The following is a 19233-nucleotide window of genomic DNA, read 5'->3' on the forward strand; positions in this document are numbered from 1 at the left end:
CAAGCTCTTCTTCATTGTAAAGTATGAACCTTTACACAAAAAAGATTCAGGATTAAATTCCTATGACTTGCATTCTGCAATATTCTTAGCAAATGTTGCAGTCGCAGGCAAGATTATAAAATGGAAGGTATCAATACAATATTAGCTACCACAACATCTAATTATAAAAACTAAATTTTTAACAATGATATCTTGTAGACTTGAAATAAGGAAAAATTGGACCTAATTATGCACTGTTGACCTTAAAGGTGATTTCAAATAGGTTCGCTAGTGATGAAATAATTTACAGGAAAACAACGTATTTCTCTCACAGACATGTGTAGAAACTAAAGATTTGTGTATTTGAATTTAATCAAAATTTATACTAAAAGCCCTAAGCTTTAAAGTCATGAGAACCAACATATTCAAGACCTGTGTTTTACATTACAATAAATATGTCATTATACATGTAACTATAATGAATTATGCACTATGAACTACTAAGTAATGGTGAATTTGATGTTTTGAACTGGGAAACCTAAAAACTCAATTTGATTAAGAAACTAAATATGGAGATGCAAAACTATACAAAGAGTCAAGTCATTATGAAATAAAATTGAGAATGGAAATGGGGAATGTGTCAAAGAGACAACCCGACCAAAGAGCAGAAAACAGCCCAAGGCCAACAATGGGTCTTCAACACAGCAAGAAAATCAAGCACCTGGAGGCGGGCTTCAACTGGCCGCTAAACAAAAATGTGTACTAGTTCAGTAAAAATGGCAGTCACACTAAACTCTGAAACATATAATAGAACTAAAATTAAAAAAAACATACAAGACTAACAAAGGCCAGAGGCTCCTGACTCGGGACAGGCGCAAAAATGCGGCGGGGTTAAACATGTTTTGTGAGATCTCAACCCTCCCCCTATACCTCTAGCCAATGTAGAATAAACAAACACACAGCAATACACACAGTAAAACTCAGTTTAAAAGAAATCCGAGTCCGATGTCAGAATAGGCAACAGAAGAAACTAAGCAAAATGACAATTACAATGATACATAAATTAACAAAGGACTACTAGGCTACTAGCAGTTACAGCTCCAGACCTCAATTAAACTGATTGAAAGATTATGTCTTCATCATATGAAAATCAAGCACAATCCCTCCCATTAGGGGTTTAGTATCATACCATCATAAAATATATGAGAAGAACATAACCCATATCATGCCAACAACTGGTTTTAAAATAAATGTTTATTTCAGATGCAAAGACCCTATGAGTAAATCAATATTAATTCCAAAATATGCCATCTTTAATGACCTGACAACAGTATCGTAACTATATCCATATATGATATGTTTGTTTTCATTTTATTGTAAATTATAGGGGATTTTGCATTGACATACTTCCCAAAAGGTACAAATGCACCTCTCAGGAACCTGTAAAATTGAAAAAAGCTATCTTAAGTTAAAAAGGTGTTCTAAAAATTGTCTTATAAAATATCCAATTGATGCTAAATATTTCATTGCATTCAAAAGCATACCATGGGGCATATAAAACTGTTGAAAATATTAAGATAGTAATTCAAATAAAAAGAATGCATATCTCTTCATCCTGGTAAGCAAGCATTCAAAATTTCACTGCATTTCATAACATGAAGTGGTGCTTACAATAAAAATGTTGACAATTTTCTATTTAGTTTTTGATGATTAAGGTCTGAAACAAATAATCCAAAAATTAAGAAAAAAGGTATGTACACATCCTATTCCATTAAGCACACCATGGTAAGCTGGGCAAAATTTCATTGCATTCCACAGCATCTGAAGAACTGGTATTAAGGTCCATGAGAAGAGATACTTAATGTTAGGTGTTGATAGGGAGGATGCTAGAAAAATAACACCTAGTTAGCAATGTTAAGTCAAACAAGAAATGATTGTAACAGGATGCTGTTACGAAGTCTCCCAAACGAAGCTCCCATAATTCGTAATTCCCAGGGTCGCCTGACATTGGGCAACGTCCAGTGAAAATTGGTTTGGTCCAGTAAAGTTATATGCATTAGTGATGCCTGGGGACTAACCTTGTATATCATTCAAATCATCTTGGCATGACAAACGAGAATATACATGGTTTAGGGGTGGGGATCTCGACCATTTACAAGATACTAGAACATTGGGGGTGGGGAGGAACCCCTGGGGACTGGCCCTATACGTCATTCAAATGTTCATTACATGACGAACAGGAATATATATGGTTTAGGGGTGGGGATCTCAACAATTTACAAGATATTAGAACATTGGGGGTGGGGGGAATCCCTGGGGACTGACCGTATACATCATTCAAATGTTCGAGACATGACAAATAGAAATATATATGGTTTAGGGGTGGGGATCTCAACCATTTACAAGATATTAGAACTTTCTCAAATGGCAGGGGGTCGGGATGACCCCTGGGGACTAACCCTGTTTATCATTCAAACCATCTTAGCATGACAAACAAGAATATATATGGTTTAGGGGTGGGGATCTTGACCACTTAGAAGATATTAGAACTTTTTAAATGGCAGGGGATGGGGGTGACCCCTGGGGACTAACCCTGTATTTCATGTGATGTGCTTTATCATGACAAACCAGAATATATATGGTTTAGGGGTGGGGATCTCAACCATTTACAAGATATTAGAACTTTCTCAAATGGCAGGGGAGCGGGATGACCCCTGGGGACTAACCCTGTTTATCATTCAAACCATCTTAGCATGACAAACAAGAATATATATGGTTTAGGGGTGGGGATCTTGACCACTTAGAAGATATTAGAACTTTTTAAATGGCAGGGGATGGGGGTGACCCCTGGGGACTAACCCTGTATTTCATGTGATGTGCTTTATCATGACAAACCAGAATATATATGGTTTAGGGGTGGGGATCTCGACCATTTACAAGATATTAGAACTTTCTCAAATGGCAGGGGAGCGGGATGACCCCTGGGGACTAACCCTGTATATCATTCAAACCATCTTAGCATGACAAACAAGAATATATATGGTTTAGGGGTGGGAATCTTGACCACTAAGAAGATATTAGAACTTTCTTAAATGGCAGGGGGTGGGGGTGACCCCTGGGGACTAACCCTGTATTACATTTGATGTGCTTTATCATGACAAACCAGAATATATATGGTTTAGGGGTGGGGATCGCGACCATTTACAAGATATAAGAACTTTCTCAAATGGCAGGGGGTCGGGATGACCCCTGGGGACTAACCCTGTATTTCATTTAATTGGCTTTATCATTTAGAACATTTTCAATTAAAAAGATTGTGTCTATCACAAACGGTTTTCAATTTATAATCATTTGAAAATTTAAAAAAATAAAATCCCATAGGGTTCTATAGTAAAACCCTCTTTTCTTTTTGCCCCTCAAAGTACCCCTTTATAAACCCCATTGCACAAACAAAACCCTGATTGCACCACTAGACATGTTAGTCTAACATATTGTGAAACCCTAAGTTAATCTGACAAGCGGTTTTGGAGAATGGGTGCGGACAAGTTCAAATTTAAAAGTGGCGGAAGAAGAAGAAGAAGAAGAAGAAGAAGAAGAATAATAATAATAATAAGAACTGAGCAAAAACAATAAGTCTTCCCAAACTTCGTTTGGGAGACTTAATAAGACAATACACCTTCTTATTTACTAACACTTACAGGGTGAAATTAGCTACCTAATTTCTGTAGAAATTTTTGGAATTTCCTATTCAAATTATATTTATATATCTGCTGTCAAAAAAATTCATATTAGGATATAAATGTGACAATCATATAACTTCTTATGCTGCTAGTGAATTTAATATGCAAACTTTTTTGCAAAACAGATTAAGCATTAATCAAAATGAGCTATTCCATGGGAAAAGGCACAAAAATAACAAACAAAAGCAATTTTATAAAGTGAGCATATTTATTGAAACCAGACTTATGAATATATTGACATTCAATGATTCTTTAATTCTATTGAGATGTAAGTTTTAGTGTATTCTCACTCATTAAATTACAATTGGCTGTAGAAAAAATTTGAACTTTCTCCAATGATAAATTACCCGTTTTCATTTTACACTGTTAGCCTGGAAGGTGTCTTTTTATGACAAAAAAAAAGAAATATTTTTGTTTTCATTTATCATTGTTTAGGACATGTTTCTTAATTTTGAAATGATTTTATTGTTCACCTAGATAAAAGCAAGGACTAGGCAATCTCATATGTCAATAATTCAATGACTGTCTACTGACCATTGGACTGTATATAATCTAAAACTTACATGTAACTTATTTCATATTGTGACAGAATATACTATTTAAAGAAGTGAAAAAATCACTTTTCATAAAGAAAAAATTATTTGGCTGAAAAGCTTTGATAAACTTTCATTATTGATCTGACAACATTATGCCTAATTATTCATAGTACCTTTTCACCTGGAACAGCTCATATGGCTATATTACTCAATTTTACTATCAAAACAAAACAATGTTTAACCATTCAAACAAAATATTCTGATTCAAATGCTCTTTCAGGATTTCTCAAAGTTTGTTCTTTTAGAATATTTTAAATCCAAAATGAGCAAATTTATTATTAAAAAATACATGTACATATAGTATAAAAACTTGTTTTTGATCACTTCTTTGCAGTATCAGAAACTTTTGTAGTCTAGATAATTTTTTCAAAGACATACTAACTGTTTGATAGTTATAAATATACGGACATCTCCTATATATATGTCATACAATTTTTTTATTTTGGTGGTAAACAAGAAATTTTCGATTGTTTTAACGACTATGCACCATTAAGCAAAAACAGACCTAAAAACAGAAGATTTATTTTGAATGGCATAAAATGTAAAGAGAAATATGACAATTCAGCACACATATTAGCTTCTACCACCACAAATTAGTAAGCAAAAGTAACACTAAATCTGCACACGCCTTCACCAATATATACTACCTGTAAAATATTAGGAGGCCCAATACTTGGCATATAATTATAATCCTCCTCCTCATGTCTCCTATAGCTGTCCTCATCTGAACTCTTTAGAAAAAGTCATAAGTAAATAACTAGATATTCATATTTTTGATGAAATTCTCAACAAAAAAAATATGATACCATACCATGTATACCTATTAAATATGTTTTCAGCTGCTTGAATTTAATAGTTTTTCAATTCAAGGTTAAGCATTTCTAATGAATATTACAAATCAAAACTGCTGTAAATTCAGAAATTATTGTGCTACATGTATATTACTGTATATTTGTTTAGCAAACATATGAGAAAATTAAAAGTAATTTAAGTTTGTATATGAAGAAACTAGTAGAACAGGTTTTCAGTCATCCTTGTCTGACCAGTTCTACAATTTGATTGGCTAGTAATAATTTTATATCTTAATCCTTTGTGAAACCATTTTTCTATCTAACTCCTTACCATTTTGAATGTCAATGAGACAGATGTGTGTCAACAAACATCAAAGTTACTATTTCAGTACATTTTTGTACTAATTAAAATTTCCTTTTAGTAATAGACTTAAAATAATAATGAATTGCTTGCTGATCAATTACCAGAACTTATGGTCACAATAAATGCACAGATATATCATAATTCAAAAACTAAAGTAAATATGTACAGTACAATCATATGACATCTTAACTTACAGAGTCTGAATCACTATCACTGAGATCTAACTGTGGTATCCCATAATCTTCTGGGGGTGGTGGACTAGGTTTTATCACATCCTCTTCTTCTGGTTTACCTACAGTTAAAACCTTATAAACGTAAAATTCATATTACAAAAGTTTAAACTATTGCCAATTAAAATTCATATTCTGAAATTTTCATTATTTTCTGAATTGCCTTAAGATATTCCAAAACCTTTTTTTTATCTTCTTAATGGGTATTTTTTGTCCTATCGGAATGTGTTTTTGTCATTTTGGGTATTATTTGTTCATTTGTAAAACACAGTGGTTGTCATTTGTTGCTGTATACATGTTTCATATTTGTTTTTCATTTGTTGTTTTCTAAGTAAAGGTCCTAGGTTTTCTCATTTGAATAGTTTTACATTTGTCATATGGGGCGTTTTATATCTTGCTATGAGGTATGGGTTTTGCTCATTGTTGGAGACCCTACAGTGACCTATAGTTGCTAACTTCTATTTTGTTTTGTATACGGTGGAGATTTGTCTCATTGGCAATTAAACCAAATCTTCTTATATTCATGTCAAAATATCTTTTTATATATTTTAAAGGTTTTGTCTATCATAAGATAATACATATAACATGAGTGCATATGCTGATATGTCTTGCTTTTTTACTGATCATGATTGAATTTTATGCTGAAAGTCGTTGAGATTTTATTTTAGGTATGACATAAACTTAACATAATCAAGGATCAATGAAAAGCAGGTTACAGTCAGATGAACCGTGACAGAAGGACACCTTACAATCATTACAAACAACAAATATAGTTGACTTTATGCTAAATGATAATGATGGATAGCTGCTTAATGTCCAGCGGCTAATTAATATGCATGTTCAGGACAAGAACATGTTAATGTAATACGAATATTTACCCTGCTTTGTACTAGACTGACACGCTGAGCCAGATTTTTAATGTGCTAGTTCACAAGGTAACAGTCGGCAGACATGTCACCTTACCCGGACACACTATATTCTGAATCTGAGCCGACCAGTCTTTGTTCTTACTCCTTAATGCCACGTTCTTAGTGGAGAAGCAGCAAATATCAATTTTAAAGTCTTTGGTTTGACCTGGTCGGGGTTTGAACCCAAAACATCCTGCACTCCAGGTGAACACACTACCACGAGACACTGAGGCGGTGACTTTATGCTTAAAGGATATGAGAAACCGACATATAACGACTAAAACTTTAGGTTAACCAAAAAACATAAAAATGAGGTCAAGGTCAGATGAACCCTGCCAGACAGACAGTAATACTTTACTCATTCCACTCACCAAATATAATTTGCTGGGGATTTGTATCTGAGAAAATTCCTTAACCAAAAACTTAAATCTGGGTTAAAACAAAATATATTATTTAAATTCACATCATAATGTGTACTTAGTTTCAAGTCCATCCACTTCATTTGAATTCTGGTGGATAGTTGTCTCATTGGCAATTATATAACATCTCCTTATTTTTATATTTACCATATTTTTATGGTAAACTACCTAAACCAAAAATTATATAACATGAATCAGGACAGACAAATGAATGGATGTATAATCTATTAACGAAAGGCAAGGTACAAAAATGCGTAAAAATAAAGAAATGGTCATGGTATAATCAGTGTCCTTGCTAGCTTAAACTGGAGGCTCTAAAGAGCCTGTGTCGCTCATCTTGGTCTATTTGCATATTCAACAAAGGACACTCTCCAACATTGTACAGGACAGACAAATGAATGGATGCATAATCTTTTAAAGAAAGGCAAGGTACAAAAATGCGTAAAAATAAAGAAATGGTCATGGTATAATCAGTGTCCTTGCTAACTTAAACTAGAGGCTTTAAAGAGCCTGTGTCGCTCATCTTTGTCTATTTGCATATTCAACAAAGGACACTTTACAACACTGTAGACAGGAATAGAATTCATGACAAAAAAATTTTTGTTGATCTTGTATTGCTGATCATTTAGTCTGTTTAGTTTCTCTCTGTCTTCTTTAGTTTTTGCTTAGAACACAAAACAAGATAAAAAAAATCCTCATTCAAGGACAATCACTCCTACAAAGAGTGACAGTCTTCTAACTATATTGGCAAAATTTGACTTGTTAGAAGATCTTGCCTTGCTGATCATTTTTTTGCTTTAAATTGTCTATCTATCTATTATAATTTTTATCATATAAGGCAAAATGCCAAAAATTGGTAAATTGTCATTAAAGGGCAATAACTCTAATAAGGAGTCATCAGACAATTTCCTCCTTATGGTCTTAATTGTAGATCTTGTCTTGCTGATAATTTTTGCTACTTCATTTTCTCTCTATCTATTATAGTTTTCAAGATAATAGGCAAAAATGAAAAAAATGGTAAAATTTGTCTTTTAAGGTCAATAACTCCTATAAGAAGTCGCCTGAAAGTTTTGATGTACATGAACAATTGGTACAGCTCAACATTCAGAACACTTCTGCCTTTGACAGATTTTCTCTGTTTATATTGGTTTTCAAAATAATAGACAAAACTTGCATTTTACCCCTATGTTCTATTTTTAGCCATGTCGGCCATCTTGTTTGGCAGGCCAGGTCATCAGACCCATTTTTAAAACTAGATACCCCAATGATGATTGTGGCCAAGTTTTGTTAAAACAGATGACGGACGCCAGTGATAAGAAAAGCTCACTAGGCCCTTCGGGCCCAGTGAGCTAAAAAGAAGGGCCAGCTCTCCTCTGCCCTTTCTGTGCACCCCTCTTACCTTGTAATACTGCCTTCAGCATATGCATTTTTGTTTTTTAAAGGACGATAAATTTTTTCATTGCAAAAAAAAAAATATTTTGACTCTGGGAAAAGGCATTTTATATCCCTTAATTTTATAAATCCAGAAAATATGCATTAATTTTTTTAATTATTTCATTTTGTTATCTATAAACATGATGTCCCTATTCGGACTTAGTAACTCTGCTAACTTCATCTAAAATCCATTTCCCTAAATCCTAGCTAGAACACTGTAACTATTAAGGTTAAAATGTAAAACCAAAACAATAAAAGGTAAATGACTAAACTGAAATTATTTAACATTGTTATAATACTGCAAGGTAAAAAAATTATCTTGATATGTAGTTTGCATATTGACCCAACTGAAATGTATCAACTTCATGAAAAAGACTCAATGAAACAACTTCATAAAGGAAGTGAAAATTAACAATAGTATAAGAAAAGTTGTCCTTTTTCTTAAATTTTGCATACTGGTAAAGGTTTCCATAAAAATGCATATATTAATGTATCAAATTCCAGAAAAGAAAAAAACACCTTTGCGTCAATATTGACTCTAATCATATACTACACAGTGAATCCGTTTTTTAAAATAGAAACTGTTACAGTGCAACATTACCTGTTGGAGACCAAGGACTATCCCGACCATCTTCATGCTGTGACTGTGTACCTGAAACCAGAAGTGCAACCATCTACCATCCATCTAAATGTGATAAAACAAGCTAACCTATTATCTCATTAAAGACATTAAATAGCCATGGACTCTGGTATAATTACCTGCCCTTAGAACCAGATGGTAATCAAAATCAAGTCTTAAAGATCATTGCAGTGATGATCGATCAGATTAAAATACAGCTTTGCTAACAAGGATCTGACAACACCATTCTACTTTCTGTTCTGTTAAATCAGCCAATGAAATTTTTTCCTCCAAATTTCTGAAGGTCTTTATTATTAGGACAAACCAGAGGATGCTGTAAGGTCTTTAAAACAGAAAGTAGAACTAAGCTTTGTCAGATCCTCGTAACTGAAGCCTGGACACAGGAACTGTAGTTCAATCAGATTGAGTGCTGTTAAGGTCTGAATTCATATGTAAAGATTACTATTTTTACTACAGCTTTTCTTTAGGGATACGATAAAGACAAACACTGCCGAACAACCTCCATTTCTGATCTTCTCATTCATATCTATATATGAGCAACAGTCTTCCATCAAAAATATTTTAGGTGGAAAAACATTTTACATGTAAGTTCTTTATGTATGAAGTAAACTAGTAATGCCATTATAAAAGGCTTCAAAATTAACACTGTTCTGTTGATTAGGGCACATTACATTTGCGCGCATTTGGGGATTAAATCAAAACTTTTGATTACATTTGCGCACATTACCTTTACAGGTAACACAGGTGAAAATAAAGATAATTCACAATTCATGGAATCATTCCATGCTCACTACAACATGTACAATGAACAATTTTATTCAGCACATCCATGATTTTTTGTGTGTCATGACACTATTTTAAAATTTCCAAGCACCACATTTACATGTATCAAAGTAAGAGGACTTGATACACCAGCAGTAGTACACAGGAGAAAGAGAAAACAGGTTATCTGATTGAGCAATAATGAAAATCCCAGAATGGAGCCATTAATAGAATTTCATTTCTTAAAGCAGTGGGCTTCTAATATTCAGCATGTACTGACATGTAAAATCAGTACTTTTACTCTTAAGTTGCTATCTTTCTACATTTGTATCTGTCTACTTTTCCAGGACTTAGTGTCAGGTGCATATAAAATGGACTTATCTTGCTCAAAATCTCACTTCCACCTCCTCTTATGTGATCTGGAGACTTAGATTAACAAAAGAGGTATTTGTAAATATTCAAATAAATAAATAGATAAGTACAATCTACCTGTATTTACATTAGTTTACCTGTAAACTTAATATGTGCAAAAGTAATCAAATGCTGCACGCAAATGTAATGATTTTTACATGCAAATGTAATGCACCAGTTGATTAAGTCTTCTAAAAATCTTTTCAGACCAGTTACTCTTTTGGCATTTTTGACAAAACTTCAACTGAAGAGGATGTCATTTTTCTTAGTTGAATATGATACATGTATATAACTCCAAAGAGAGCAAATGTTATAAGAGATAAAAAAATTTGTGTTATTTCTATTTTACAATCTCCTAATAATTTGATCAATACATTTAAATTTAGCTTTACATTTTGTAGATATTAAATAATTAATGTATTAATATAACTCATGCAGTTAGGCACTGACAAAACTCATGCATTTAAATAACCAAATTAAATTTTGTACAAATGTAATTTCATATATAATATCTTCAGCACAAAAGAGTAATCTTTTCCAGTTACTGAAGAAATACTGTATAGGTTTTGAAATTTGTACATTTTGATCCTTGTTTTCTTTCTTTTTTCAAAATTGATACCCTATTTTTATCACACAAACATAAATAAACTTTATGTGAACTTTGCTTGGTCTTTTTGGTTACATTTCTATCAGAATACAACGAATATCATTGATAGCTGGTTTTTTCAATCATTTTTAAAGGTCACAGGTCCTTTTTAAAATAGACGTCAGGCCGCCTGCCAAAAATTGTATTCAAAAAGTAATAATGTTATTACTTAACTGCGATATAAATTAACACAACACTGAACAATTATTTTCATATTAGTGTAATATATATTTTGCTTCTTTGGTGGAAACATTTATGTATTCATGCTGGTCTCTTACCCTGTGAGGATATGAATGTCTATGAAAATCAAAATCATAATGTTTAATATGATACAAACACACATTTTCTTAAGTGTATGCTGTCTATCAAATTTTGTCATTCAGCTTATTATCATTCTTAAAAGCAATCAAATGCATACACTTTTTCAATGAATGTCACATGATGAAGTTTTATAGTTCAGAAATATAAAAATATAAGCTAAAATGTTATTAAACAAACATTTACTAATTAAAAGTGCAAATAAGTAAATCAACATTATTTAATAAAACACACAAAACAACTAGCTTAAAAGTTATTAAAAAAAAACGAAGTTTTGGCACATATAATTCAGATGAAACCTTTAGAGCCTCGACTAGACATTGAAGATCTCAAGGATATTTTTTCTGTAATGTAAAAAATTTATTACTGAAGATAATAATCTTGTCAATGCAAGCAAGGAATTTTTAACATCAAAATAAAAAGGAAACACCAAAGAGTGAGGACTAAATAATGAAAAAAATCTAAATTGAACTCTGACTGATGTAATCTTGCATACACAAATCTGCTGGTACCTATAACTTTTAACATGAAATACATAAATCTCTCAACAGAATTCCAAATAAAACATGAATAAGTATTTGTTGCAAAAACTGAGTTATTTAAAATAGTTGACGTTTATTGTGTAAAGCATATTAAAAACTTGATTGCCCATTTCCTTAATACATGTATCATGAAATCATAATAGTTTCCTTTGACTTTTCTTCCCACCACACACAATTATCTCCCGTTACCAGATTGACACATTTTGGCCTCATATCACTTACTTGTTCTGCCTGTTAAAATTTTAGCTTCTTCACCATGATCTTGATACCATTCCCAGTCTGTTTGAGTATTCAGAGTAATAAAGGTTATTTTTCTTCCATCATATGTTACTTTTTCCATTGTCTGTTTACTTGCCATAGATTTGCTATAAAGAGGTCAATGCTTTCATCACCATGAACAACAAATATCTACTTATCTGATATGAATCTCTCTAACTGAATATGACATATATATCATACATTTTTTTTATTTAAAAAAATTTGTACATTTGCAACTTACTGTTCATAACAAGATCAATATCAATTCAAGGAAATCTTACCATAATGCAACTAAACTTTTTCCATTATCATGTTAGTAATATATTGGAACATTTACTTAATAGATTAACAATAGATACCAATTGTAATTCTGTAACAAAAATCATTTGATTGATTGATATTTAATGTTTAAAGCCACTTTCAAAACTATTGTGCTATTTCAGTGTTGACAGTCTAGTGATACAGTAGTTTGACTATGTAAGACCACTCGGCATCCGAGGCCCCCAAAATCATTTGAAAGAGTGTACATTACAAATGTACTATTTAATGTACTTACTCTCCTGAGAATGTTACAGATCTTCTAGAGGAACGTTCATCATCTGAATCTCTGTCAACTGATATCTCACGTTTAAAACCTCGAACTATGGATGGTCTTGCACTTCCTGTCCCAGGTTTGTCTAAAGATGCTGATGATACTGAAGGAAAAATAAATTTTTTATCAAAAAATGTATTTACCATGTTTGTTTCTAAATCAACATCTCAATCATGTTATAAACTTCTCTTGTTAATTTCTTAGTTCATTTTTGTTTATACAAATGTATGAACAATATGAATACTCATAAACAAATAATTGTTTTTTAACCTGGGTCTTTTTTATCAAATAATTACTTACATCATGTACATATCCCAATTTTCAAAATCATACATATACTAATAAGATACAACCACTTCTAAAGTGGGTGGGTTGTATTAAAAAGTGTATTTCAAATCAATATGACAATCAGCTGTTTCCTTTGGTTTCATAAAACAAAATTCTGCATCTCTTCTAGAACGGCATAGACCGATAGTATAAACATGTACTTCTTTACAAATTTCAGGGTATCCAAAAAATACTTTTTAGCAATTTGGGGCATCCAAATATACATCCATATCAGACATGGGGTCAATCACTTTCAAAAGTTATTAATTACATTTCAATTAGTACATTGCAAACAGCTTCAATTAAATTACAATTTCATTTACCTATTTTTAGAAATGTAATTAATTACAATAAAATTACTGTAGAAAAGTAACATGTCACTTTAAATTATACAAACATAAATCAGAAGTTTGGAAGACAAATACTTTTTGCTTAAAATGTAGGTAGAATTATTTTATGAGTTATCTCCCTTTGAACAGAAATGTGGTTTAAGATAGTACTCTAACATTAGATATGATCAAGAGTTATGGTCCATAACTCTGGACTAAATCATCAGACTGGAACAAAATTCGAACTTGATCTATAAATTGTCATGATAAAACTATATAAAAAATATCAAATCATTATCTTCAAGAACGAAGAAAAAAAGTGTGGAAAGCTGATTTGCCGGACTGACGGATGGACAGACAGACGGAGTGCAAACCTAAAGTCCCCTTCGACTTCGTCGGTAGGGGACTAAATATATCTTTGTGCTCTCTTTAAAAAAGACTAGAATACCTGAATATTTCAATTTCTATGAATATTATAGATTAAATGTTCTATTTATTTAGCTAAATAATGAATATCATTATAATTTACTTTTCAGATGTGCCTCAAAATTTAAAGTTTATTTTACACTCCAACTTATTTGTGCATTACTTTAAAGACATTTTCCTTGGAAGTATTTCCAGACTTAAAATTACAAGGGACTGTTGGGACATCATTGTATAGTACTCTTTTAAGCAATTTTACTAGTAACTAAAAAATTACTTAATTACATCTACATTACAGTACGTATTCAATGTATACCTATGTCTTATACATATCTAACGAAAAGAGAAATAGCACTATTAAAAAGGACACAATTAAGAAATTAAAACTACTTTTAATAAATTATCAATTTGATCAACATTATTCAAGCTTTAGCTATTTTGTTAAAAAAATATTTTGGAAACACCTTTTAAAAAAACTTAACCAATTCATCTTCTATATTTGGTTGAAAAAAATCATAAATTGTTTCTTTGCATATACATTTTGTACTTACAAAAGTAAACATACGGGGGATGTTGAATGCCAATAGTTCTGTCTTTCAAAACCATTGCAAACCTTCCTAATCCATGACTTATTTTTAATAATTTTATTTCATATGTTGTCAAGTTAATTTGGACTAGTCATAATGTACATTGTGTTTCATTGGCTGTCAAAAGAATTGTCACTGTCTGATTGGTTGATGTGTTGATTGTGCTCTGTAACTGTGTTTTTTCATTGAATAAATAAAAGAATGAATCTGATTGGTTCCAATTACAATTATTTTGTTCTAATTAGTAAAATATTTATTAGCAGTTATACTATCTTACCTCTTGAAATATTTGATTTAGTAGATCTTGTGTCATCATCTCCCTTTCCTATTTCATCATCACTAAGGATTGAATCAGTCTCTGAATCAGATTCTTCTTTGGGTTGATGGTCACCTTTAGCACCAATTGGTGGCAATGGATTAGATGTTGGAAACTTTACAGAATTCCTGGAGCCTGCCCTTGAACTGTTTGGTCGAGAATTTGGTGCATTTCCTGTCACTACAGGTTCTGCTGGTGGATCCATTTTACCACCTACTTATTTGCAAATTTCTGTCAAATTATTTCAGTTGAAATCTATAAGAAAATACATAATAAGTTATTTAAATATGCCTTGATAAATTAAAGGATTAATATACTAAAATAATGTCCCCTACAAATTGAAATATTTTGAACGTCTGCTAAGTCAAACTCGTCACTATAATGCCAAGATGTGAAGTTTTACACAAGTTTTATTTCATTATGCAAACTTTTTGCAACAATGAATATGGTTTGACAATGAAGAACTAAGTGAAATATTCAAAAAACATTCCACTGAAATCTTGTAAGTGTAATGTGCTACCACAGGGTGCATAAATGGTCGAAGGGTCAGTTTTGGGTCTAAATACATGTACATGTATCATGCTATAAACACTTTGAACAACATGGTGTCAATAAAACTTTATTCTGGTTTCTCTTTTTAAGGGATTTTTGTAAACCATCATAAAGTAGCACACAATTTCACCCAAATTTGTATCTGATTACACAAAAAGGAACATAGTACCCATTTTCAACAGAATATTTGCTGATTGCAGAAAAGTTTGATGACTAGTGCATGTAAAATCAACGCCCAATAACATACGGGAGTTCACCTGCATAAATGTTATTAAAGTATATATGGTTTTCTGCATGTTAATTCATCATGACGTGTACCTGTATATTGTAAGATAATTTATCTACGGTATTTTTTTTACATTTTGCTTTTTGATTACATGCCAACGGCACGTTTATTTTGAAATAAAGAATGTGTGTTTGTAGCGTGTGTAGTTACCCTACGTTCAAATCATCAATAATAATTTACCCCTGTTGCAATGTCATTTTAATAAAATCGTTTTAGAAAGAAGATTTTTGCATACCCTCCATTATAGTTTACATCGATGGTAATAGCGACGGTCATGTGATCAAACAACAGTTTTGATTGGTGAACTATATTCCTTATATTGTCGTAAAATGAATATAAAGAAATATTTTTCATATATATAGCATAATTTTAAAAGACTAATATTCTTCACTCTAGTTTGACACTTTTATATTATTAGAAATGCACATTTTTTACAAAACAAAATAATTTACGACATTCTATTGGTTTGACTTGCTTGCTCTATTCCGGAACAGTCATCTGGGACTTGTTCTGTTAGGTCCCAGATCATTTAGACAACCTTAAAGATTACGAGCTGTTTGCGTGTATGAAGACCGAAAATAAGATCGACAAAACATGTTAAGTTAATTAAGTATTAAAAATTGAAAATCCTATTCTAGTCGATTAACTTTTTGAAAATGACCCTAATTGGTCTTTGTTAGGAGAGAACTGCTTGCCATTGAATTCTGAGTCGGGAGGGAGGCTGACAAATTTGACGAGGTCTGAGCGTCTCTTATATTTGTTACCAAGCTATTAAGAGGTCGGAATATATATTTTCTCTGAAACCAGACACAGAATATTTATTTTCTGCTCATCCAAAAAGTGACACTGAAACTGCCAGCCCTCCCCACTGACCCTCAAAATGATATTTGACTCAGGTGGTGTTGTTTTTTCTTAAAATACTCATTTCCTTTTTTCATTATATTGAGTTTGGTGTTTCAAAACAAAAGTGTTCCAAAAATCCATCTATGTACATGATATTCATAAACTCGCACCTTACAGGAAGCTTATAATAATTAAGACGCTTGACATTTTCAAGATTTAGACGGTTGTGTATAAATTAACCGACAAATGACCAATATAAAGCATAATTTGTAGATTCTCGAACTTAGTGATATCTATTATTATCTGAAATTTACATGTAGATCTGTAATTCTGAAGTAAAATTTATCGGTATCTGCTGCACATGACTGAAATTTAATAGCACAACGATACTTCTGTGACCATTGAAGTTTATCTAAATATGGCGAACAAAGCGCGCAAACAATATTTTGGGGTTAGAATATTTATTTCAATGTGTGATAAGGGAAGATTATTTATTTCCATCTTACGGCTGGGGATTGAATATAATGATTTCCAAATCTGGCAGCCCCATTTCGGTGATATGAGCTAATGTTATTATATGGCATCAGTCATGGCCCGCCGCGCAGTCCATAAACGCTTCAAAATGCCATAAGTCTTCTTTACAACTTCTTATCTAATTTAAACCAAGCATAGAAATGATTTGAAAATGTATACTACAAAGAACACATTCTTTGGTTCCTCCAATGAAAAGTAAGGTCACCACTGAAAGGTAGTCCAATCCTGGCCTCAGTGACTTAATTTCATTTTTCAGTATATTTTGTGTTGTCACTGACTGACGACAAAAAAAAAATGAAGATAAGCCACTGACCAGGACTGGACTACACTGAAAGGCAATCTTTGGTTCTAATAAGGTAATTGAAAAAAATATTTTCTTCTGAAATTATGAGGCGAAATGTTATAATTGAAAGTTTAACAGGTTGAAAATTGGGAGACACTCTATAATTATATATCCGTATTCGATATTGATGGCATGGCAGCATTGACTGCACATAGTTCCAATGGGCATTGACTGCACATAGTTCCAATGAAAACCCTTTGGAACAACGCCTTAAACAAAATTAACTAAATTTGACAGGTCTGTAAGTCTTGATTTAGTTAAATTCTATACAAATTGTTTTCATTTTGTTTAAATCGAATGAAAAAAAACTGGCGACCAGAGGAAATATTTTCAATCTCATTGACAAATTTTCAAACAATGTTAAGTTTTGCTGTCTAACGCAAACAAAAACAAATATATAATTTCATTCGAGATAATCAGGGAGGCCTATCAAAACCAATAACGAAAAAAATTAAAATTCGTGACTCATGTTATCCTGCTATCAAAATCTTAAATTTCATAACTGTGAGTATAATTATGCTGAGTAAAAAAACGTGCTGAAATCAGTCTTCTCTCATGTTACAATATTTATCAATCTTTTTTTTAATATGGGAGTGTGTTCTGATGCCCTGGCCTTCTTTGTGAAACCAGTGTGACATTTAGTATTAGCATTATGTTCTGACTTGTGTGCATGCATCAAATATATTGTCTTAGCGATTAACTTTTCAAAAAGCTTGTCTGGCATAAGTATCTATTAAATGTGAGAAGTGCGTTACAGAATGTAGGAAAAGTTCTGGTATAGGTTAAGGACTTCAGTTAAAGAGGGACTTAGATTCCAATTAAGGTTGGACTGTCTATTGCTACTAAAATTCGGAATCATGGTAAAAATTATACGTACAACTTATTATCTTTTTCTTTTAACTTGGTTTTGACTTCTGGTTTTTACAGATAAACCCTAAAGCCTAACCAGGGAGACGGATTTATATAAGTTCTTTTTGTTTCCGAATCCCAGTATTTATATTGTATAATTGTATTTTGTGCACTTTTGAAAATAAAATATTGTTTAAACTAAAGCCTAATCATTTTTCTAATACGAACAAACCAGCAAAAAGTAATTGTAAATATATTTCTAATGAAAAAAAATGAGCCCATAGGATATTCTGTGAAAAATTGTTTTTTCCTAGACAACAATTCTTATCTACTTTAAAATGGCAATTCTTACCTATAGCATTACATAATTTTTCTTCAAAACTTGCAGATCAGTATATTTTTTTTATAATTTGTTAAGACATTTTATAGCGATTTCATTATTTGCAGCTTCGATTTTTTTAGATATATTACATGAAAAACACCAATTTTGATTTTAGAATTTAACACTATCTGTTATATTGCTTTATCCTGCAATCGACCTTTCTACTATACTAATACAGTTGTACAGATAACACGAAGCGATATACGTATACTAGACGTATACAGTCTCCTGGTATCCTGCTTCTGTTGCGAGCGAACGGTTATGTCAAATTACTGTTTACGACACAGTTCAATTTGGGGTCCTCATTGCGGCCCGCGTTTAAGTTATGTCGATTTCTTTCAAAAATAAATTCAACGATTGGGATGGAATAAAAAGTACAAATTTAATTGCAGGATAAAGACAATAACTGTTTAGTGTCTTTAAATATCAGCTGTATTTGTACTCGGCTCGAAACAGGAGTAATAGCTCGCACCTGTTTCTTAGCCTCGTACAAATACAGCTGATATTTAAGGACACTAAACAGTTACTGTCTATTTCTGAAGTACATATTTTATTGTTTTCAGATATATTGTTGTCAAAAGCATCCAACTATACATCATCATCCATACTTCCTTTGACAAATTCTAAACGTAAAATGCTTGTTCCTCAAACCGCGGGTACAGTACCAGTAATACTTTAATTTATGTCTTTACTACGTAAAACCAAATTAATCAGGTACCGCTGTTTCAAATTTGAAAAGTGTTGATCCAAAAATTTGTCTTTCATATTAACATCACCTCCGCTAGTGAAGATGATTACCCTGAACTTTTATAGTTCCCATTGTGACAAAACC

At 32.0% G+C, this 19233-nt stretch overlaps 1 protein-coding gene across 5 annotated transcripts in view; it reads right to left on the reverse strand.

The window, feature by feature from the left end:
- Positions 1-15727, reverse strand: part of LOC127738028 (glutamate-rich protein 6-like) — a 38952-nt gene extending 23225 nt beyond the window's left edge. For 2 of the 5 annotated variants that reach the window (XM_052249081.1, XM_052249077.1), the window contains exons 1-8: positions 15686-15727; positions 14574-14867; positions 12595-12733; positions 12003-12145; positions 11538-11582; positions 9063-9113; positions 5665-5762; positions 4963-5046 (exon numbers count right to left, since the gene is read on the reverse strand). In XM_052249081.1, coding sequence (XP_052105041.1) covers positions 4963-5046; positions 5665-5762; positions 9063-9113; positions 11538-11582; positions 12003-12145; positions 12595-12733; positions 14574-14817 — 804 coding nt within the window. In that variant the 5' untranslated portion in view covers positions 14818-14867; positions 15686-15727. Of the gene's footprint in view, positions 1-4962; positions 5047-5664; positions 5763-9062; positions 9114-11537; positions 11583-12002; positions 12146-12594; positions 12734-14573; positions 14868-15630 lie in introns of all 5 variants that reach the window. The other 3 variants (XM_052249078.1, XM_052249080.1, XM_052249082.1) reach the window with 3 other exon arrangements.
- Between the last annotated feature and the right edge of the window lie 3506 nt (positions 15728-19233).

The sequence above is a fragment of the Mytilus californianus genome, unplaced genomic scaffold, assembly GCF_021869535.1.
Source record: "Mytilus californianus isolate M0D057914Y unplaced genomic scaffold, xbMytCali1.0.p SCAF_4, whole genome shotgun sequence".
NCBI lineage: Eukaryota > Metazoa > Mollusca > Bivalvia > Mytilida > Mytilidae > Mytilus > Mytilus californianus.